Source organism: Talpa europaea, assembly GCF_964194135.1.
Source record: "Talpa europaea genome assembly, chromosome: 5".
NCBI classification, from domain to species: Eukaryota; Metazoa; Chordata; class Mammalia; order Eulipotyphla; family Talpidae; genus Talpa; species Talpa europaea.
In genome coordinates, this window is record NC_140071.1 from 90,442,699 (window position 1) to 90,467,511 (window position 24,813).

The 24,813-nt window shown below is 39.7% G+C and overlaps 1 protein-coding gene across 1 annotated transcript; it reads left to right on the top strand.

Annotated features, from left to right (window-relative positions):
* Positions 1–1,771: 1,771 nt before the first annotated feature.
* Positions 1,772–24,762, top strand: SLC10A6 (solute carrier family 10 member 6; the record flags this gene model as incomplete). The annotated part of the gene is made up of 6 exons (XM_084232967.1): positions 1,772–2,185; positions 13,939–14,057; positions 16,044–16,132; positions 19,141–19,316; positions 22,656–22,813; positions 24,593–24,762. Exons 1-6 carry the CDS (start codon positions 1,809–1,811, stop codon positions 24,760–24,762), a joined length of 1,089 nt encoding a protein of 362 aa, XP_084089093.1. The 5' UTR covers positions 1,772–1,808.
* Between the last annotated feature and the right edge of the window lie 51 nt (positions 24,763–24,813).

Consider the following 24,813-nt stretch of genomic DNA (forward strand, 5'->3'; position numbering starts at 1 on the left):
GAAGGTTCACTAGGTAGATTTAGCCACCTCCTCCCAGCTATCAGTGCTGAGTACCAAGCAAATTACAAAAGTTCCTATCACATCTCCTCTGTCAGAAATGGGGTGCTTAGGAAACTTAAATCTGTGTAAATCCAAGAGGTCACTCAAATGACTCTTCTAGGAATAAAGATCTACCAAGGGAATTTATTCAGATATCTGATATCTCCTTTTACTAAAAATGCTTAAAAATTATTTCTGCTTTATCAGACAAGTATGTATCAAACACCTAGTGTACCTCTGTCACACAGTAGGTGCTCAGAAAGTGTTCTTTCCTGCCTCCCTTCTTTCTCAGCTCAACCCCACCTTGGAATCATTCAAACTGGGAATGCATGACTTTCCAGTGACCGAGTCCATTTCCAGTGCCCATTTCTCTGCTTGATGCTGTGGTGTAAATGCATTACAGATGGTTCTGGGTTGTCTGCTGGCAGGTTTGCCAAGTTTGGAAAACGGTTTGTTTTCTGGCTTAAAACAAGTGTTGGAGGCTGTAGCTCCTCATGTTGACCTCTCATGAACCCTGCTGAAGTCCTACTCTCAGAGCTGCTTTTAGGGTGTGCTTCCCTGAGGCAGTTTAAATCCTCTTCAAATAGTTAGATTTTATTTTATATTTGTATTCAACTTGTAATTTATACAGGGAACATGCCCAGAGCATTTTGTTATGGAAAAAAATGCAAATCCAAAAATAAACAATGTAGATCTAGTATCCTTAAAACAGGTAGAGGCATTTATAAAGTGTGCCTTGTCACCAACCTTTGCCCCACAAGTAAACACTGCTCTCATCGAGAAAGGGTGTGGCATCTGCTTTTCTGGAGGTTTAGTTTCGCAGAACCCTATTTTCCTGTCTGGTTTCGACAATGGTGCCTGGTTAGAACGCACAGAGGGGACCCTGGGCCATTGTGGTTAGAGGTTGATTTCAGACCCTGTCTCCAGATTCCAGACCAAGCTCAGCCCTCCCCCACACCTCCAAGCAGGATTCCCAGACCTCACCAGGAGGCCCAGGGGCATGACCTCTCAAAGCTGACTCCAGTCTCCAAAAGAAAGTGACAGCTCCCTTGAATTATTCTGGGTACAGAACTGAGTTTCCACATGTTTTATGAGATATAATCAGGTGCTTCATACCATATTTTTCTTGGAGGTGTTTAATTGTTGGCTTTAGACATAAATTATAATAGAATCAGAAAGGAGAAGAACTGAGGTTGATTCCCAAGTGCTTGTGAAATTATCCTTAGGCCCTCCCTACATTGCCTTAACTGGCCTTTGCTTTAATTTTTTCAGCAGAAAGGCTCTGCTAATGCAATGGGGTGTGGCTTTGGCTTAGTTGCCATTGTTTTATTTTCTGGAATTAGTTTTTCTTTCTGCAAAACATCGCATCCTGGCACTTTGAAATCCCCAATGAATTTGGAAAAATTATGCGTTGCCATCCAGCCTCCTTTCCTGGAACACAATGTGATGCTGACGACATAGCTCATTCACTCCACTTGACAATAAGTTTGCTTGTCTCATTTCACTTGAATATTCAGCGGTGAGTAAGAACACCAGTGGAAAGCCTTACTTACCACCATTTATTATATGTTTCATGTGCATGATAATTACTTTTATAATGCCACTCATGAATAAATTGATCAGATTAGGGTGAATCACCTGGCTGGCCAATAGCTATTGGAATGATTCTCTGCGCGTGACTTCGTTGCATTATTACAAAACGTGGCAGGATCAACCTGCCCAGCCATCACAAATGCTCATTTGTAACGCTGCCTTAAGGAGATGAGGAGATGAGAGCAAATTGTTCCAGCAGCTCAGGCTGCCCTGCCAACAGTTCAGAAGAGGAGCTGCCAGTGGGGCAGGACGCACATGGGAACCTGGAACTTGTCTTCACAGTGGTGTCAGCCGTGATGATGGGCCTGCTCATGTTCTCCTTGGGGTGCTCGGTAGAGATCCGAAAGCTGTGGGCGCACATCAGGAGACCCTGGGGCATCGCCGTGGGACTGCTCTGCCAGTTTGGGCTCATGCCTCTGACAGCCTATCTCCTGGCCATCAGCTTCTCTCTGAAACCAGTGCAAGCTGTTGCTGTTCTTATCATGGGTTGCTGTCCAGGAGGAACCATCTCTAACATTTTTACCTTCTGGGTTGATGGAGATATGGATCTCAGGTAAGTTTCACCAGGGAAACTGTGTCTTCGTTGTCTTCCCCTATAGCAGTTTGCTGGGGGGAAAATCTGACACTTTTGTATTAAAAAGTACCCAACATTTGGTATTGATTCCAGTGGGAAATATTTTAGAGATTTGTTTAACCCTGGAAGGAGAACTCCTTTCTGAGCTCAAAGTTTACATTGCTATGCTCCTCTGTTTTACCGGCAACAAGTTCATTTTGAATAGTGGGGTTGGTTCACATGTGACAGTGGAGACAGGCCTCCTCATCCGGTGACACCCCTAGGCATGAACACATTCTCACCCACACTGGAAGCTTTAACAACAGTCCCAGTTTCACAATCTCCCAGGACTTAGCTGAGAATCCCAGGAAGCTAATAATAGTGGTTTGGTATCGGTAGTGGTGGTGGCATAATAACCAGCGCAGACCTCGTCTTTCTGACCAGCAGATATTGCTTGAACACCTGCTTTATGAAACATATTTGTGGGGACTGGTTAAAGGAGGCTTTGGGGTAACTGATAGACATATCTTGCTTCAAGTGCTGCTGGTACTCTCTTCATTTATATGTTGGGGAGCAACATATAAAGGCCTTTATGACTTACAACGTTCCTTCTCATTGCTTTGCTGATGCTTAACTAAAATCTCATTCTTTGATTTTAGCCAGTAACTTTATTTCCAATTACTGTGTAGATCAATACTCCTGGGAGAATTAGTCTTTACTATTCACTTGCACTTTAAAGAAGATGTGTTAATTGCAGATTTTTGGGGGTACTTATTTTAATGGGGAAAAAGGAGAGAACATATGAGGAAGAACAGAAGAGTCACTGTTGGAAAAATTAAAGCTTAAAACAGTGACTCTCTAGATTCTGTGCTTAAGTATGAACAAACTATTTCACCTCCCAACCAGGAAAAGAACCATATATACATTTAAATCTTTGTTCAGTGTATATGTTGTTTAGTTGAGATTTATTATATGATGAATGAATGAATCAGATGTGATGGCTGTGCTGGGAGTTGACATCGGTGAGAGCAGTTGCAGCCTTGGGTTTCTAGTTTCCTACATGTGCTGAATGTGTAGAATAGAAAACATATTTCACCTATACATTTTAAGGGGATCAGGCCATGCAGACTGAGAGTTAACTTTCATATGCAATGTTTTCAGATAGCCTATTATCAGAGGTTTGAAAAAAATCACTTGAGGCATTGCTTATTCAAAAAATCTACTAATATGCAATGCTAATTTAAATTCAGTAAAAGGTGATCATTAGCATAATAATTGGTAAATGATGACTATTCGTTTATGTGAAATCCATATGTTGGTGATAAATTCCAGGATGGACAAATTTTTGGAAAGAAAAGAGGATATTTATTGAGTATCCCAAAAGGCACGAGGTAGGGGTTTTCATGTATTCTCCATCTCTTCATGGCTCTCATAATAATCTTATAAATGACCTCTTATTATTCTGAATTTACAGCTGAGAAAATTGTGACCCAAATTGGTTAAGAAGGTTGCCAAATGCTACAAATGACTATAACAGAACTCAGATTTGAATTGACATCTGTTTCACATCAGTTTGCAATTGAGGCACTTTCTTCCATGCCATTTAGCAACATAACTAGGTCTCCTGCTCTGAGTAGGAGCATAAATTTTTAAACAGTGTTTTCAAATACTTCTGTTCTGGGAAAGAGAACATTTATTACCTTCATCTATCATTAGCCAATACTGTAATAAAAACACCAATGGATAGGAAATCTATCAAAGATAATGTTCATTTTACTTCCTTTGCCAACTCTATCCTTAATTAGCTTTTAAATTTGGTCAAATTATTTAACCTATAAACTCCATCTCCTCATTTGTAAAATGGTGTTAGAATTACCTATTCCCCATAAGGAATATATTTGAAGGAGGAAATGTGTGTGTGTGTGTGTGTGTAATACCATGCGCTTGGTAGGTATGTAATAAATACTAGCTATTTTTTTCTTTAAAATTTGACTTTTAAAATCAAAATCAATAAGCAACTATAAACCAGAGACACACAACAATGGGGTAGGGGTGGGGAGAAGAAGGACTAGGGTCAAAATAAGGTGGGGTGCAATCATATGGGGAATATAACCAAAATGAAAATGCATACATTGTGCAAAAATGAAAAATGATGTAAGAATTATATAAAATAAAACATTAATTTAAAAACATTTGATTTTTAGTCTCACAAACAATATAAAAATTAATTGAAAAAATTGTTGGAAATGAAAATCTGAAATGGAGACTAAATATTAGATTTCCAAAAACTCATAGATATGAGAGGAATAAAACCTTCATTGTCAGTAAAACTGAAAATGGGAGAAAATTCAATACAACTGAGTGAAACAATATCCAAGTTCTTCTTACTTGTTTACCAACAAAAATAACTTAAAAAAAGACTTTTAAGCGAAACCAGTTGCTAGTCATTGTTAGTTATCCTGTTTTTCATGCTAGATAAAATCCAAGAACATTTAGAAATATTTCCTCTTCTTTAACTGAAACTCTGTATCCGCTAAACAATAACTCTTCCTTCCTTCCAACCCTGGCAATTATCATTCCACTTTCTATCCTTAGGAGTTTGATTACTCTATGTGTATCATGTAAGTGAAGTTGTAACAAAGTTATCCTTTGTGTCCTGTTCATTGCAGGATTTCTTTTTTTTTTTTTTTAAGATTTATTTTATTTATTTATACAAGCACTGGCTACAGTCAGAAGCGCGGGAAGGTGAGAGAATTCACCAGAGCCAGAGCAGGGAGCAGAACAGGCAGACTGACGAAGTACACTGCTGAGGGGAGCAGTGGGCGGCAGGAGAGGTCTGCACGCCATGTGGGACCCTCGCCAGGCAGCTGGGGATTGAACCGGCGTTGCAGAGGCTGCGGGCAGCTTCGCAACCCAGCGCTCAACCGCTGCACCTCTTGGGAGGCCCTTTTGCAGGATTTCTTTAAAGTGCTTCCATGCAGTAGCATGTGTCAGAATTTACTTTCTTTTTAAGGCTGAATATTAATTCATTGCATATATCAGTCATAGAACATGGGTGTACAAATATCTATTTGTGTCTCTGCTTTCAATTCTTTTGGGTATAAACCAAAACTGGGTTTGAGGTCCTTTTAAGTTTTAAGTATTTTGTGACAATAGGAAAAGAAAAGTAAATATTCTTCATGTCCTCCAGTCCCCATCTCAGGTTTTTTTTTTTAATTTTTAAAAAAAGATTTATTTATGCATACAAGAACTGGGGTACAGGCCAGAGGTGTGGGGAGTGAGAAGATTCACCAGAACAGAACAGAGAGGATTCTGGGGAACAGAACAGGCAGACTGACTGAAATACACTGCTGAGGGGAGCAGTGGGCGAGGCAGGAGAGGTCTGCTGTGCCATGTGGGTAGCTCCCTGGCCCAGGATCGAACTCAGGCCATTGGGGCTATAGTGTTGAGAGAGGGGTTAAGTTTTGTTGAACTGACCTAATTGCTTTCTCCATGTCCACCTGTTTAGCCAAATAATTAAGCATTTGTTTTTCTGTGTGTACTTTCATAGTTTTGAGTGTCAGAATTCCTGATTTTATTGGTTTGAAAGAAAACATTTGAATAACATATCCCCCAATTATAAAGTCATACACTTATTTCTTAAAAAATATTTATTTATGCATACAAGAACTAGGGAACAGACCAGAGGGGTGTGTGTGTGGGGTGGGGGTGGCGGTGAGAGGATTCACCAGAGACAGAGTGGGGAACAGAACAGGCAGACTGACTGAAATACACTGCTGAGGGAAGCAGTGGGCGAGAAAGGAGAGGTCTGCTGCACCATGTGGGTAGCCCCCTGACAGGACTGTAAATCATGCTGCATTGGCTGCGGACAGCTTCATTCGTTGCATCTTAACCCTTTGCACCACCAGGGAGGCCCCAAGATTCTATTTTCTTTTTAAACAGCTGAGTAGTATTCCATTGTATGGCTTCTTTGTAAGTCATCCTTATTCATCTGTTAATGAGCACTTAGGTTGTTTCCATATTGTTCATTTTAATATAGTGCATGTGTATGTGATTTCCCTGTTTTAAGGGAGGTTCAGGATATACCTGTTTCTCCAGACTGACTATGTTTCATGATTCTATTTATTAGTCTGGGAACAGTGAGGCCATTCTTCTCAGATTTTACCAACAATTTTCCTCTGTGTGAACAGTCAAGGGGACCAGTTAGCCTATTTAAGCTATGTTGGAATTCCATGGCAGTAAAACAAAAGATGTGATTTTCCGCTGTGTTCATACATGCTCAGTGGGTGACTTTCCAGCTTTGTTGGTATTTATAGCAGTTGGCAGAGCACCAGAATCATCCGTAACCTTCCTTGACTCTTCTTTTTTCCTTAAAGATTGATTTTTATTTATTTATACATATAAGAACTAGGGTGTAGGCCAGAGGTGTGGGGGTGAGAGGATCCACCAGAGACAGAGTGGGAAACAGAAAAGGCAGATGTACTGAAATACACTGCTGAGGGGAGCAGCGAGTGAGAGAAGAGAGGTCTGCTGCACCATGTGAGTTAGCTCCTTGGCTGGGGATCAAACTCATGCCACGGTGGCTGGCCATAGCTTGATAGCGCTGAGACTTTAACCCCCGTACCACCAGAGAGGCCCAATCATCCTTGACTCTTACCACAAGTGGCATGGCTTAAACAATTACATGAGGGATGGAAGCAGTAACCAATGTAATCAAGAATATAGGTTTAGTCTACTATAAACCTCTCACTGTATTTCCCACAACCATGCATCTTCTCTTTTGTTTGAGCCAACATCAAGCAAGGAGAAATTGCTGTGCTAGTTCTCTAGAAGTTCAAGATAGAGTGATATAACATGGAGTTCCTTTCAGGGCTTGGTAATATGAAGAGCCAAGGAATGTAGCCCTATCTTAGGCTAAGAATTTGGCAAAGCTCCCAGACACCAATATAGTGGCTTGAGAGCTTTGCAAACTGCTTTGCTTTTTTATCTCTCTGGCTAGGAAGTCTTGCTCAAAGGAAGCATTTTCATAGGCTACAATGATTTTAAATATATACAGAAACCCTAAGAAAAGTTTAAAAAGAAAAACTTATGTGAAAGTATTTACTCTGTCATATGTGAAAAGTAGGGTTAAAAAAGTCTGGTATTCATCTTACACCAGTGAGAATGGCACATATTAAAAAAACTAGCAGCAACAAATGTTGGCGAGGGTGTGGAGAAAAAGGAACTCTTCTGCACTGTTGGTGGGAGTGCAAACTGGTCAAACCACTGTGGAAAGCTGTGTGGAGATTTCTGGACCTACTAAACATAGAGCTTCCATATGATCCAGCAATTCCACTCCTAGGTATTTACCCAAAGGACACAGAAACATCAATTCCAAAGAACACCTGCACCCCTATGTTTATAGCAGCACTGTTTACAATAGCTAAGCTTTGGAAACAACCCAAATGCCCAAAAATAGATGACTGGATCAAGAAGATGTGGTACATATATACCATGGAATATTACTCAGCATTCAAAAAAGATAAACACATGCAATTTGCTGCAACATGGATGGCGCTGGAAGGGATCATGCTCAGCGAAATAAGCCAAAAAGAAAAAGAAAAATACCGGATGGTCTCACTCATAGCAGGAATCTAGAAAACTTAAATAAGGGACCAGGAAAATGAATAACTATAAGAAAGTGAAAATCAAAATCAACAAAAAACTATGAACCAGAGACACTTTTAGGGGGGCGGGGGCGGGAGGGGAGGGATTGGGGTCAGAATGGGGGGCTGCAATTGTATGGGGAATATAACAATAAAATTTATAAAAAAAAAATAAAAAAAAAAAAAGTCTGGTATTTGGGGTCTCCTTGGTGGTGCAGGGGTTAAAGATAGCACCATCAAGCTATTGCCAGCTACTGTAGAACTCAGCTACTGCAGAATTCAATCCCCCACCAGGGAGGTGACTCACATGGTGCAGTAGACCTCTCCTGTCTTGCGTGCTGCTCCCCTCAGCAGTCTATTTCAATAGATCTGCCTGTTATGCTCCCCAATCTCTCTCTGGTGAATCCTCTCACCATCCCCACATCTCAAGCCTATGCCCCAGTTCTTGAATGAATAGATAAATTTTTAAAAATAAATAAAGAAATAAACACACCCCACATATACTTCTAAAATAAAAAAACAGTCTGTGGCCTCCCTGGTGGTGCAAGGGTTTGAGCACAGCACTATGAAGCAATCCACAGCATCGGCAGCACAAGTTCAATCCTGGCCAGCCAGGGAGCTGCCCACATGGCCCAGCAGACCTCTCCTGTCTCACCCACTGCTCCCCTCAGCAGTGTGTTTCAGTCAGTCTGCCTGTTCTGTTTCCTACTCTGTTTCTGGTGAATCCTCTCACCCCCTGCACCTCTGACCTGTACCCCAGCACTTGTATGCATAAATAAATAAAAATCTTAAAAAAAAAAAGAACTGAGCCCAGAAACCCAACCTCACATTAAAACAAAACAAAACATCTGGTATTTGTTTTGGAAATAACATATTAAATACACTTGGACATTTAATATAAAATAAATATGGTATGTTTTAATTTAGTGGAAAATGGTTTGTTTACTAAATTGTATTGACACACTTTGTCTTTTTAATACAGAAGAAAATAAATTAATCTTATACTTTATAACCATATAAAATATAAAATAATAACTTTTGAGAAAGTAAAAAAAAGGCAATATTTGAATATCCTGAGGATAGAGGGAAATCCTTCACAAGACAGGAAACTCAGAAGTCACTGAAAAGGACAGATTTGACTATCTGTTAATTATTCATTATGTCAAAATCATAAGACTGATTAGAGAAAACAGAGGCCAAAAAATATGAAAGAAAGCACAATCTTATAGTGTCAGGTGTATAACCAAATAACAAAGATACATTCTTACATGTTTTCATGAGAATTAAGAGTTTCATGATTTTCATGAATTAAAATTAATTGATTGCAAAATGAGTTATCTATTAAAATGAAAAACAGACTTTTGACATAGTGATTCCTCTTTGGGGAATAAAATAATTAGTTCAAGTGAAATATGAATAAGAATGTTTGTTATGACATTGTTTATATTGGAAAAAGCAATTTATCACTAGTGAGTATGGTGTATTCTGTAGTTCTTCAAAAGAATGTGTTATATGTGTTATTCTGAAAAGATATCTATGATAGTAAATGGAGGGGAAAAAGCAATCAAGTGGTTGAGTAAGATATATTGTGTGATTGCTTTAAAAAGAATAAATCTCTATTAAATAAGCAAATAGGAGGACTGCTAAAAAGAAAATAATACACAGATGCATACAAATACACATGTGTAAATACTTGTGAATTAATTAAATCTGGATTTATGAAGAGGACACTAATCAGCTAAATATTTGCTCCTTAAAATGTTTCTCCATTTGTACTTGACTTTAGTTATGTTTTCATAGAAAATTTCTGTTCCTTTGGATTACCATTGGGGGTGTCTATCACTGGAATTCATTGTAGAGCGATATTACACTAAGGTATCACAAGATTCATCTCCTGTAGACACATGATATATGAGGAAGGTAGAGAAAACATTTTCATAGCACCAGGGTATTGACACATAGATTCATACTTTGATTCATACATTTATCCAGTAACTTTTTTTTTAAAGATTTTATTTATTCATGCAGACAAGAGCTGGGGTGCAGGCCAGAGATGCAGGGGGTGAGAGGATTCACCAGAGACAGAGTGGGGAACAGAACAGGCAGATCTACTGAAATACACTGCTGAGGGGAGCAGCAGTGGGTGAGACAGGAGAGGTCTGCTGCACCATGTGGGTCACCTCCCTGGCTGGCCAGGGATGGAACTTGTGCTGCAGTTGCTGAGGATTGCTTCATAGTGTTGTGCTTTACCCCTGCATCACCAGGGAGGCCTCCCAATAACTTTTTTCAATGAGCTTGGTCTAATGTGCTATAGCAGGAGACTCTGCCAGGTCCCGGGGAGGGGAGATAATAAGGCCCTTGTCCTCAAGCTGCTCACAGTATGCCACATGTCTACAGGTACACAAGCGCTAGTGTAGGGTACATTATGTGAGGTATGCCAATAAAAGTGTGTGCAGTGGGCAGCAGGAGCTGTTTGCCAAGAATGAGACAAAGGGCAGAGAAGTGCGGTCCATAGCACACTGAGGAAGGAAGAGGCCAGGGCCACCCAAGTTGGACAGGAAGTGTTTTAGATACCCCCATGCCCAGCGTATGTGTAAACTGAATTTAGAACAAAGCCCTTTTTAGGTAAAGATAGAAAAAAACCTCAACTAACCAGATTGGTACCAAAGCCATATAGTACCTCAAATGATGAAAGGGACATTTATTTACCAATTTCTTATTATGGGAAATTAAAAATGTATATAGGGCCTCCCCTGGTGGTGCAGGCAGTTGAGCACCGCACTGTGAAGCTGTCCGCAGCCTCTGCAGTGCGGGTTCGATCCCAGCCGGCCTACGAGGATCCCACATGGCGAAGCAGACCTCTCCTGTCTCGCCCGCTGCTCCCCTCAGCAGTGTATTTCTTCAGTCTGCCTGTTCTGTTCCCCACTCTGTCTCTGGTGAATCCTCTCACCCTCTGGCGCATCTGGCCTGTACCCCAGTTCTTGTATAAAAATAAATAAATCTTTTTAAAAATGTATATAAAAGTACAGGAATAGTGTAAAGAACCCCATTGTGGACTTCACCCAGCTTCAACAATTATCATATGATTTCTCTCAATTTGTCTCTATTCCCCACTCACCTAATAGATTATTTTGAGGAAAATTCGAGGAATTATTTCACCTGTAAATATTTTAGTCTTTTTCTGTGATAAATTACAAAATATGGTTATATATTCATTTCATTCTCATATTTGCTTTCCTTTGTGATATGATAAGTCTGGTGTTCCCATGATGAGAGGAGGACACTTCCTCCCACCCCTTGGGCATGAGCTGGATGGTATCTTGCTTCGACCAGTAGAATGTGGTAGAAATGATGTTCTGTGACTTCCAAACAGAAACTTCAAGGGTTTGGCAATTTCTGCTTCTACTCTCCAGAAATAGTCCTGCCCAGGGACGGGAAAATAACAAGAGATAATGAATATCTATCTTATAAAAACATAGGTTTTTTCATGTTTTTTTAAAGGGATTTATTTCTTTATGCATACAAAAACTGGGGTACAGACCAGAGGTTGGGGATGGGTGAGAGGATCCACCAGAGACAGAGCAGGGAACAGAACAGGCAGACTGAAATACACTGCTGAGGGGAGCAGCAGATGAGTCAGGAGAGATCTGCTGTGCCATGTGGGTAGCTCCCTGGCTGGCTGGGGATCGAACTTGTGCTGCAGAGGCTATGGATAGCTTCACAGTGCTGTGCTTTACCCCTTGCGACACCAGGGAGGCCCTCTTTTCATAGTTTTGACAGTGCCTCTTTGGGGTAGATTTCCAGAAATGGGATTGCTAGGTCAAAGAGTGAATGCATATGTAATTTTGCTAGATATTGCCCAAATCTCTCCGTGTTATGTGTCATTTTGCATTTTCATCAGCAATGAATGAGACCACAGAAATATTTTTTCACATAATTGAAGTAAAATGGTTGCTGCTTTGCCAACAGTATGAACATTCTTCTGGTACAAAATGTCAGAGTAATCAAAGACAGATTATTTAGATGAAAATGCTGGTGATATATACTATGAAGAAGAACAAAGGGTGACTGAAGGTCTGATAAAGTCCTGAGGGATCTGTGTCATCTCTGCAGAGACATGAGTCCCATGAAGTCCTATGTAGGGTGGCTACAATCATACCATTTGAAGCAACATGGATGGAGCTGGAAGGGATCATGCTCAGTGAAATAAGCCAGAAAGAAAAAGAAAAATACCAGATGGTCTTACTCATAGCAGGAATTTAGAAGGCCCAAATAAGGGATTAGGAAAAAGACTAATTATAATAAAGTAACAATCAAAATTAACAGGCAACTATAAACTAGAGACATACTACAGGCGAGAGAAGGGAGTAGTATCAAAACAAGCCGGGGGTGGGAATTTTATGGGGACTATAACCAAGATGAAAATGTATACATTGTACAAAAATTGAAATGATGTAAAAATATATAAGATAAAAAAAGATAATAACAAGTGTTGGCAAAGATAGGGAGAAATTGGGACCTTCATATATTGGGAGGAATGTAAAATGATGAAAGTTGCTTTGGAAAATGGTTTGGCATTTTCATCAAAAAATTAAACTTGGAGATAGCATATGACTCAGAAATTTCACTCCTAGGTTATACCCAAGAGAACTGAACACAAATGTCCACACAAAACATTATGCTTAAATATTCATAGCAGCTTTATTGATGGTAGCCAAAAAAAGTGGAAGCACCTCTAAAACACATCTATGAATGGATAGGCATAATGTGGTATATCCACACAGTGGAATATTATTTGGTTATAAAATGGAATGAAGTACTAATACATGCTAAAGTTTGGATGGACCTGTAAATCATTATGCTAAGTTAAAGAAACCAGGCACATTAAAAGAAAAGCCACATATTGTATGATTGTGTTCACATGAAATGTCCAGAATAGGCAATCCTATAAAGAGAATAGGCAATCCTATAAAGGCAGAAAGTAGGGCCTCCCCGGTGGCGCAGTGGTTGAGCGCTGGGTTGCGAAGCTGCACGCGGCCTCTGCGGCGCCGGTTGGATCCCCGGCTGCTCCCGGGCCACCGAAGGAGGGTCCCACATGGCGCGCAGACCTCTCCTGCCGCCCGCTGCTCCCCTCAGCAGTGTACTTCGGTCCTTCTGCCTGCTCTGTTCTCCGCTCTGGCTCTGGTGAATTCTCTCACCCTCCCGCGCTTCTGACTGTACCCAGTGCATGTATAAACAAAAACAAACAAATAAATAAATAAAGAAAGAAAGAAAGAAAGAAAGAAAGAAAGAAAACATGCCTCTATATAAAAAAAAAAATTATAAAAAAAAAATAAAGGCAGAAAGTAGATTAGTGTTTGCCAGGGACTGGGAAGGAGGGAATGGGAGAAGTTACTGATAATGGGGCAGGGTTTCTCTTTGGAGTAATGAAAACATTATGAAAGTAGAGTGCGTTAGATTGCACAATCGGGAATATACTAAAAACATTTTATTTTATTTAAATTATTTTTTAAAAATATTTATTTATACAAGCACTGAGTACAGTCAGAAGCGCGGGAGGGTGAGAGAATTCACCAGAGCCAGAGCTGGGAGCAGAGCAGGCAGAAGGACCGAAGTACACTGCTGAGGGGAGCAGCGGGTGGCAGGAGAGGTCTGCGCGCCATGTGGACCCTCCTGAGGTGGCCGGGGAGCTGACGGGGATCGAACCGGCGCTGCAGAGGCTGTGGGCAGCTTTGCAACCCAACCTCAACCGCTGCGCCACTGGGGAGGCCTCTAAAAACATTTTAAAATAATGATGTTCATGGTCTCTGAATTATATTTTGTTAAAAACTAACTACTGTGGGAAAACCAAAAAATATTTATAGCACCTCACAGAACATTTAGGACAAATACATTAATATGACTTAATTGTTGGATGGCAAGAACTGCTAGAAATCTTTTTGGAGACCACAAATATAGCCACTGTTTGTTGACTAATAAGATAGGAGTCATCTTTCATTTATTTGCCCCATGTAATCTCCAAAAATTTGTGTCTCAGGAGTTGCTCTTGGTAAGAGCTAATTCATTTCCAACTACCCTTCTTAAGCATCTTTTACATTTTACTTTCAGCATCAGTATGACTACCTGCTCCACAGTGGCTGCCCTGGGAATGATGCCACTCTGCCTTTACCTCTACACTTGGTCCTGGAATCTTGAGCAGAACCTCACCATTCCATATCAGAATATAGGTTTGTATCTGACTTGCAAAATGCAATACTAAACAGAACTGGGGGTGGTAACAAAGGTCATAACTGTTGTTTACTATGTGTCTCCTTTATGCAGGGATTTCATATATTTCTTTTTTTTTTATTGTTTTGCTTAAAGTTGTGGTTTACAAGAACCTATTGACATTGTTACATGAGGACTTAGTTTACTTGATTTTAATTAATCTTGGAAATGGGTGCCTCCCATCAAGAAGAAACAGATATATTTCTAATTTAGTTCTCTAAATAACCCTCCAGTATAGGTCCTATTACTAGTTCTACTTCCTAGATTTTTGGAATTAGGGGCTCATGCAGCTGGTAAGTGCAGAACTAGAATTCTTGGGGATCTGACTGCAATTCCAAACTTATGTCCTCTATGGGAGTTCACTTTTGAAAATAAAAGCAAAGAACTTATTTGTCTTTTTTAAAAGGAAGAAAACAAAGCAACTCATATATAATTTATTCCAAACCAATTGAACTATTTATTATTAACTGGATCACAGTGGCTCCAAGTAGGAGTTTGTTTCTGCAGCTCTATTTTTCACATTTTCTGTGGGCTTTGACTTCTTTTGCGATTTAACATAAGTGATTCCTACTGATTATTAAGGCATAGTCACATGTACAACCTCACCTATGTGTCTATTTAGCTCTATTCTTGATGTTATTTCTCATTAAACTGTCCTTTCTCTTGAGGTCTCTGTGGACTTAACTTGCTTAGAAGGAGATGTGGGAAAATGATCTGCCTGTTTTAGTTTGGCCCGAGCTTTTGGAGAATTGGTAAAACTATGATTTTTAAAGCTCTAAAGTGTCAGTTTGGCATCTTAGTCAGCACTTGGAGGCCTTATGTTAGTGACCAATAGTTCAAAGCTTTGGGGTTACCATGTTGTGGCCTCAGATGGAGTCTATAGAAATTATAAAATTTGAGTGAAACTTTAATTTAGAAATTATGGCTTTATGTACAGTTATTTAATCTGACAGTATATTTTGCAAAGCACCAGTAAACAATTAAAACCACAAAATGTTATGGGCAATTCATATAATAATATAATCACACTTTGGAGCCAGTATTGCAGGCATTGGGCCTGATTTGGGATGTGTCCCTCACAACTGTTAAGTGTCTGGGCCCTGCTGGCAAGCAGACCTGGGCTTCAGCGAGCCTGCCTCCAATGCTTTTATGCACCTGTGCTAATTTAAAAGGCATTTCCTCTATACAACTTTGGGTACCTGGCTTCACTGGGAGAAGATGAGAAATTGCTTTGGTGGTTTTTTTTAAAAGATTCATTTATTTATGCATACAGGAACTGGGGTACAGGCCAGAGGTGCAGGGGGGTGAGAGGATTCACGAGAAGCAGAGGGGGGTGGGCAACAGAACAGGCAGACTGACTGAAATACACTGCTGAGGGGAGCAGCGGTCGAGACAGGAGAGGTCCCCTGCACCATGTGGGTAGCTCCCTGGAAGTCCAGAGATTGAACTCGTGCTGCAGAAGCTGCAGATAGCTTCACAATGCTGTGCTTAGCCCCTTGCACCACCAGGGAGGCCTGCTTTTGTTGTTTGACAAGTGCTGTTTTTACATCTGTGACATGTATTCCTTCCTTTGTGAAGCCAATGACCCACTGGCCTCCAACAGGGAAGTAACAACTGTGGCTACAGTGTGGTATCCCCATACTAGCACCCGAAGAATATCACAGACACATAATGGTCCTCCTGTTACCTAATCTTTAGGTTGTCTCTAAAATCCCTTTGCTTATCAGCGGGACTTTGAGAGGGAAATGTTAGCCTGGTTGTGAAGGTGTTCAGTAGTTAGGAACCTTCTAAGACTCATCCAAAGATTAAGAAAAAATTTTTTGGAAGTGGGTATAGAAATAAATTGTAGTTCTAATTAAAGCTTTTACTGAATTGAAATAAAATTGCTGAGGTTTGGGAAGTTAGGGGGAAAGAGCATTCTGCCTGAGAATTTTTCTTCTTTTTAGGAATTACCCTTGCATGCCTGATCGTTCCTGTGGCCTTCGGCATCTATGTGAATTATAGGTGGCCAAAACAATCCAAAATCATTCTCAAGGTAAGCAGCACCACGTGGCAGGCAGCACCACGTGGCAGTCAGCACATCCTCATGCTTGGAGATCTGACATAGGCCAACGCTGACACAAAACGGTCCAGGCCACACAATCCTTACCCAGCAATTTTCCTCACACGGCCTGCATTTGGGGATCCAACCTCCATATTTCCTCCACTTGTAAGCCTTACTCTCTGTCACCCCAAAGACTGGTAGACTCAGGTTTATGATACCTTGGAAAGCTTGGAACTTGTGCTTCAGTGACAGAAAAGCTAAGCCCTGTATGTGGCCAGAGAAAACTTAGAGCCCATTCATTCATAAGGCTTCACACAGGCACAAAGGTGAAAGCTGTTAAGTGTGCATGAAATGGACCCCAGTGTTCAGGAGTGTGGCTGGTTTCATCTGTGTGAAGAGCTGTCTTTCAGAAGTATTCTTGGGGGCTCTTCAAAAGTTGCAGTTTATATAAGGGCTGCTAATCATGCGAATAACTTTGAAAATGTTTAATAATCCAGAGTCATTGAGGAGTCTGACAATGGAGTGATGTACCTGGAACCTCCTACCTCCTCTTGACTTTATGGGGTTGTTTTTTATCTGCTGGAGAAGCAAACATCTTTCTTTAGTTAAAGAACAGGCATCTCAGTGTTCTCAATCTCCTTAAGTGTTTTCCATTTTTTCAATTTTGTGTCATTTTAGAAGATATAAGATTTTATCATATGCTGCTTTTGTGAAGATTTAAAAATATTTTATTTTCTTTTATAAAGAAAGAAATATTATGGGCTCATTGGCGGTGCAGCAAGCAAAGCTTGGATCGTTTTAGTTTGGGATTTACAGTTTGGCTGTACCTGACAGTACACCGCTACCCCATTTGCCTGCATAAATAGTTACTACTTCCCCAGTTTGGCTCAAGGTTGAACAATTCCCACTATTCCTCCAGGGAGATGAAGGAGGAGAGGAGAAGGGTTGACACCCAAGCAAGTGAGTCAGACACAGAGCTGGAGCTAACCACTGTGCATTTGTGTAGCACATGGGTGATTTTAACATTTATGGGACCCACTTGACTTCCTTCTTTATTTCACCTACACTTATGATATAGTCCCATCTTTTTCAAATTGCTTATTTGTCATTTCAGTAGGAGAAAATATCCAAAGTGGCAGAATATGGTTATAATTTTGTTTATAAAATGAGGAGAGTATGATCATGGGAACCTCTTGTTTTTCAAGTATTTTATCTTTGATTACTTTCTTAAAAGTAATCAAACAAACCTCCCCCTCACCCCCCAAACATGATTTTGGTGATTCCAGATCCTCTATTCATCCATCAGAGTCACTGAAGTAATCAGAAGACTTTTCCACATGTCAGTTTTATTATCTGTAAGAAGCATATTTTACCCACTCCTCCTTTCCTTTGTCTCTTTCATAGTTTTGTTGCAGAAAATATTTAATAATTACTAAATATTCTAGAGCATCTTAGTAAAAAATGCATAATTTAATTATTATATGGATATAGCTTCATTCTCTGTTCTTAGTTCTTTTTTAAATTTGATGCACTTTCTAAACAAGTTGCTCTTGGCAAATGTTCAAATTTTTAAAATCCCCTTTTGGGGCACCTGCACCCCTATGTTTATAGCAACCTTATTTACAATAGGTAAGCTATGGAAACAACCCAAATGCCCAAAAGTAGATGACTGGATCAAGAAGATGTGGTTTATATACACAATGGAATATTACTCAGCAATCAAGAAAGATAAACTATGCAATTTGAAGCAACATGGATGGAGCTGGAAGGGATCATGCTCAGCGAAATAAGCCAGAAAGAAAAAGAAAAATACCAGATGGTCTTACTCGTAGCAGGAATTTAGAAAACCTAAATAAGGGACCAGGAAAAAGACTAACTATAATAAAGAAAAAATCAAAATCAACAAGCAACTATAAACCAGAGACACACTACAGGGGGTGGGGGAGAGAAAGAAATAGGATCAAAACAAGGCGGGTGGGAATTGCATGGGGACTATAACCAAGATGAAAATGCATACATTGTGCAAAAATGAAAAATGATGTAAAATATATAAAATATATAAAATAAAATAAAATAAAAAATAAATAAAATCCCCTTTTGGTAGAAAGATGAAGAGGGAAGTTCACCAGTCAAACCCTTTGTGTGTTCCGTTATCTTCCCACCTGTTTCTGTATTTGAGCCCCAGAGCTCTCTGTTTTATTTGGTTCTCTGTGACCATCTTCTTCCAAACCCTGAATGACCAAGCTGGACTCTGTTATTAGGTGCATAGTCTGTTGTCTATGCAGTATGAATGAGCATTTGCTAAGATCCCAATTTTCTCCCAAATATTCTGGGTCTTACTTCCTATCTTATCTAAAACTCAAAGTACTAGGAAATTTTTTGTTGATTTTTTTGTTTTTGTTGCATGACAAAAGAACAATATCCATTCGTGAGTGATTAGAGGTGACTGTCACAACATCTTATACACATTATATTAATATTTGCTCAATTGTCTAATGAAGACTGGATAAATTTCCACTTGGAAATTCCAAGTAGTGAAGAGGTGGTAGGAGGAGAGTGGTCGATGGTCAGGCAGAGGGTTGAGTCTCACAGGTTACTGGCAAGGTCTAAGAAGTAGGGGTGTTAGATGTTTGTCACATTTTACTTATTACATCATGTGCTGCTATTGTGACGATTTAAAAAATATTTTTGTTAAATTTTGTTCTATCCATGAAAAACTTCACTACCCTTTGGCCAAATCTTCTACTTGAAGAAAAATGATATGATCATAAAATAAGAAGACTTAGGTTTGTATTGCGCCTAAGCAATTTCTACCTTAGCCAAGTCACTTGACAGTTGTCACTTAGGTTTCTTCTCTGTAAATTGAGATTGAATTTGTGGTCCTTAAGTTTTCCTTCTGTTCTAGAGCACTGAGCAATGTTTTAGAGCAGTGGTGGACTTTGCATCATAGAGCAGAAGACCATGATGATCACATGTACTTATTTTATGGTTTGCTTTAGATTGGGGCCTTTGTTGGTGGGGTCCTCCTTGTGGTGGTTGCAGTTGCTGGTGTGGTGCTGGCGAAAGGATCTTGGAATTCAGACTTCACCCTTCTGACCATCAGTTTCATCTTTCCTTTGATTGGCCATGTCACGGGTTTTCTGCTGGCACTCCTTGCCCACCAGTCTTGGCAGAGGTACAGTTAAATTATCCATAAACTTTTTATAAGGAGAGTAAGTTAAACACACTGCCACTGGCAGGCTTTGCTGCTTGGCTATGTCAGGACACATAGAGTTTTGACTACAGGGTGGATGGGTCAGGACAACTTAACCTAAAAAACACAAAAATTTCATGATAAATCTTTCTGTAAATGAAAGCAAGGGCCAACCTGACAAAAATTGTAATCTGTGAAATCAGGATTGGACTGTTGTTAGGATACAGATTGTTGAAATCTGGATGAAATTTCTTATTCTGTTCTTACTCAAGTAACTAAATAGGAGGAGTTAGATAGTTGGAGTAAATATAAAGATCATTTTAAGCATGAGCAAGAATTAAGAGTTTAAGCCTTTACCAACTATTCATGACAAATTAAAAAAAAGCTAATTATAATAAGCAAGAGGATAAGGGAGATACACTTCATAAGATAGGAATTTATCTTAAATATTATAATTTATAAATACTGTGAAATATTGAAAACTGCAGTATGCTATGTTGACATGATTGTAATGAGATGAGCATTGTCATGTGATGATGGAGGGAATGTAAATTGGGATAAGCTCTCTGGAAGGTAATTTAGTCCTAACAGCCTTTATAACTATTTATAGCTGTTAGCTCAGTGATTTTACTTATAGAAATCCATCCAGAAATTAGCACTATCAGATAAGCATACGAATATTGATGTGCAACAATGTTAATGGTGATGTTATTTATAACTATAAAAAATAGAATCAATTTAAATATCTAATAATAAGGAAATATTTAATTCATGATGTTTTTATGTGATGGAATACGATAATACATCCTTGATTTTGGAAAATATGAGATAAATTTAAATTTAAAAAGAAGAGAAAACAGTTTGCATTTCGATTCATATTTTGTCAAAGAAATCAAAAGAAATTTACACATGGAAAAATCTTGGATGAAGGGCCTCACTGGTGGCACAAGAGGTTAAGACGCAACCTATGAAGCTATCTGCAGCCTCTCCACATGAGTTTGATTCCCCGGCCGGCCAGGGAGCAGTTGCCCACATGGTGCAGCAGACCTCTCCTGACTCGGCCGCTGCTCCCCTCATCACTGTACTTCAGTCAATCTGCCAGTTCTGTTCCCCACTCTGTCACTGGTGAATCCTCTCACCCCCAACACCTCTGGCCTAAATCCCAGCTCTTACATGCATAAATAAATACATCTTTAAAAAAAAAATCTTGGATGAAATATACTGCATGCTACATGCTCATAGTATTGAATTTTGTATAGTGGGACTAAGAGTAATTTTAATTTCTTAATATTTCCTTGGTACATATTTTAAGGTTTTTAATAAGTATGTGCAACTGTTAAAATCATTAAATAATCATAATTAAAAAGAATTATTGAAGAAAATTAATGTATGCATTGGAATTCCAAAGGTGGAGTTTGGGAAAGTTTTTATTGGCTTTGTGCTATTTGGGTATCACTTAAGATTGTACTGAGCACTGAGTCAGGCTCCTGCAAGTATATCTGAGTTACTTCTTGCTATAAGCCTATGAGGTAGATTATATTAGCACCCTGTTTTCAACAGAAGACTAAACCTAAAAGTTAAGTGACTTGATCAAATTCACAAAATCACAATGTAGTGGAGCAAGGCTTTGAACTCAGCTTTGTTTCTAAAAGCAAGAATTAGGAACACAGACTATTGAATGGTTAACATGTAATTGGAGCCAGAGTAAAAGTATTCCTATAGCAAAGTGTAGTCAACAACCTTGGTTTTTGTGTAGAAGAACTGGGGTGGAGGCCAGAGTTGGGGAGGTGAGTGGATTCACTAGAAACAAAGAGGGGAGCAGAACACGTGGATCTACTGACATACACTGCTGAGGGGAGCAGCAGGCGAGTCAGGAGAGGTCTGCTGCACCGTGTGGGTCTGCTTCCTGGCTGGGGATTGAACTCAGTCTGTTTATGTGATAGCGCTGAGACTTAACCCCTAGGCCATGGGGAGGCACAACAACCTTGTTTTTTTATACTCAATCCCTTGAGAAAGATTAGGGCTGAGATATTGTACCTGCCCTGACTCGCGGTAGCTTAATCATATCATATTCGTGCCAGGGGTCTGAAAGAAGTGAGGGAAGTCTGAAATAGCATGGTGAGCAACAGGGTAAGCAGAAATAAAAGAGCAACAGAACTTCTCCCATACTCCTGACAATATTTTCTGTTCTTTTTTTTTAATCATTTTTTTTTTTAAGATTTATTTATTTATTTATACAAGCACTGGATACAGTCAGAAGCGCGGGAGGGTGAGATAATTCACCAGAGCAGAGTGGGGAACAGAACAGGCAGACCGACGAAGTATACTGCTGAGGGGAGCAGCGGGCGGCAGGGGAGGTCTGCATGGCGCTACAGAGGCTGCAGGCAGCTTCCAACCCAGTGCTCAACCGCTGAGCCACCGGGGAGGCCCTACTGACAATATTTTCATTCCTACATCACACCCCCTTGTTACCTCCAAATTCCAATCCAGCTTACATAGTGATGGTGCTTTAACTTTGGAAACACCTCTTCTTTCTTCACCTCCATTTATAAAATGGACACTAGCGACAGATGAAAGTGCTTCCTAACTGCCAAGGTCCTGCCTATGTCTCCCTTTTGCTGCCTCCCTGTTTTTTCTTTTCCAGGTGTGGTTTCTTTCTTTTTTGTAATTAAAAAGCCAAGAAATTATAGAAAAGTAGAGAGTAGAAAAAATGTATTCTTTAAAGAAACTGTTTTAGACATCTGGTTATCACTGAGGATTTTTAAGTTTATTTTCAAGTATTGTTTAGTTTATACTGTTTCCTACCTCTGATTCACTGTTCATCTCATCTCCTCTGACCCTCTACTCTGCCACACATACTGAGAGCATGTGCAATGCCTTCTGAGAAGACCAAGCTCTTGCCTGTCCCTGGGGCTTTAATTTTAATTATTTCTGCTACATTAAATGCCTCCTCCACTCTTCCCATCCTTTAACCCCACTCTTACACTGTGAAGCCTCTTCTAACCACTTAGGCTACTTTTCATTGCACACCGCAGGTCTCTGGCCCTAGACTATCTTTGTGGTGTGTTATTACTGAACCTTTCTCGTGTGTATTTAATGTCTTTTCACCCCGATTCCAAGGGCAGTCTGCATAGGATTCTACTTTAGGGTACTGCTAAGGAGACCCCCTGTGGGGCAGGCACTCAGCAAGTAAATTATTAATAAGGAAATATTATTTTAGCGCCCTAAGCGCGTTGCTTACATTTGTCAGTGTGCATAAGAGAAAACTTAAAAAATTGTTCTTATTGCTAGTATGTAACTGCCCAAATTTCTTCGTTGTAGGTGCAGGACAATCTCCTTGGAAACTGGAGCTCAGAATATTCAGATGTGTGTCACCATGCTTCAGCTGTCTTTCACCGCGAAGCAGTTGGTCCAGATGCTTAGCTTCCCCTTGGCATATGGACTCTTCCAGCTGCTGGATGGATTTCTCATTGTTGCAGGTAAGCAGAGCCCCCGGCGTGTAGACTTGACTGCTAATTGTTGGCCCAACTTACCAACTGCTATTTGAGTCTGAATGTGCCTGTGCTGCCTCATGATACATTTTTTTTGGTCTGATATTTCTGGGAGAAATGGTAGTGTATAAACAAGACTCATTAGCCACAAATGGAAGTTTCACAGAAATATATAAAAATTGTGATAATGAGGGGCCTCCCTTGTGGCGCAGGCGCTTGAGCACAGCGCTGTGAAGCTGTCCGCAGCCTCTGCAGTGCCGGTTCGATCCCGGCTGGCCTCGGAGCAACCCACATGGCAAGCAGACCACTCCTGTCTCTTCCGCTGCTCCCCTCAGCAATGTATTTTTGTCAGTCTGCCTGTTCTGGTCCCCGCTTTGTCTCTGGTGAATCCTCTCACCCTCCCTCACATCTGGCCTGTATCCCGGCTCTTGTATAAATAAAATTAAAAAAAAAATTTTAAAAATGTGATAATGAGCTTATAAATAAACATGTTTCACAAGAAACAATGAGCTATCAGATTCCAGGATTTGGTAAGTCTCCATGAGCAATCATTGATCTCAAAAGTGACATTTGTTATGTTTGAGTCTTTTTTTTGTTGTTGATTATTAAGAATCATGAGGTCTTCCACATGCCAAGTTATTTCATAGTGCTCTGTGACTAAGAATTGTGAGAAATGGCCATGAGATTTTTTCTGCTATGAAATATATTATTACATACACAGATATTGAAATATTTCATATATTGGTTACCTATCTCTACAGTCAAATCTGTATTAATTTTGGAGTCAGTCATTACAGAAATCTATAGGAAGTAATTTTATTTATTTTTAAAATTAATTAATTTATATATATATTACATCATTATTCATTTTTGTACAATGTTTGTTTGCTTTCTCCTCTCAGGTGTAGTCCCTATAAAATTCCCACTACCAGCTCACCCGTGCACCATCACCATAGTCCCCTGTGCTCTTCCCTCCACTGTTTTGATCCTTCTTCCTCCCCCCTCCTACAGCATGTCTCTGATTTATAGTTGCCTGTTAATTTTGTTTATTATTATTATTATCATTATATTTTCTTGATCCTTATTTGTTTCCCTTATATTCCTCCTAGAAATGATACCATCCAATATTTTTCTTTTTCCTTCTGGTTTGTTTCTCTGAGCATAATCCCTTCCAGCTTATAGGAGGTAAATTTAAACAAAGATAAATAGGTGTGCACACACACATTTGTATATATATTTTAAACTTGAGCCATGTAATTTCTTGCTATTGTCAGGGAACATGTTCTGAGTAATCGTCAATGATTACTGATACAACTTATTATATGCTGATTGTTGTTATATACTGATTACTGATATAATAATCAATATTAGGATACTTGGGATTAATTTTTTTCCAAAACATTAGAGAAATCCTAGCAGAATGAAAGTTCTGCTCTTAGGTCTAAGTTTACAGCCTTCCCATGGGGAGGCAGTTTGTCGACTGACTAACTCACTGCTGACTGAATAGAGGGATGGATGGATGGATGAGCCATCAGCAACCTGATTGCTGAATGAATCTCAATTTCAAATGGTCCATTCCAGGTAGAATTAGCCTTTTGCTACACTGAATTATTTCGTTTCAATTTTCTCTTTTTTTCTCCTTATTTTTCCTGTATTGTTATAAACATATTACTTAAAACAATCCCCGAAGTCTTGGTAAGTACATGATGTCACACAACTACAGTCTTTGCTAAAGTGATCTTTTAATGCTTGTATGTTAACACCTAGCATATCAGGTGTACAAGAGGAGATGGAAGAATGATCACAGAAAAGAGAACCCAGAGTTTACAGAAGCCTGCCAAAAGATGTCCACTTCTCCCAAAGAGACTAGTGCTTTCTTGGAGGTGAATGAAGAAGCTGCTGTAGCTCCTGGACCATCAGGACCACAGGACTCTTGAATCAATTGGCCACATCTCTGCATGTACACATGTACACAGGGGCTTGTTGGT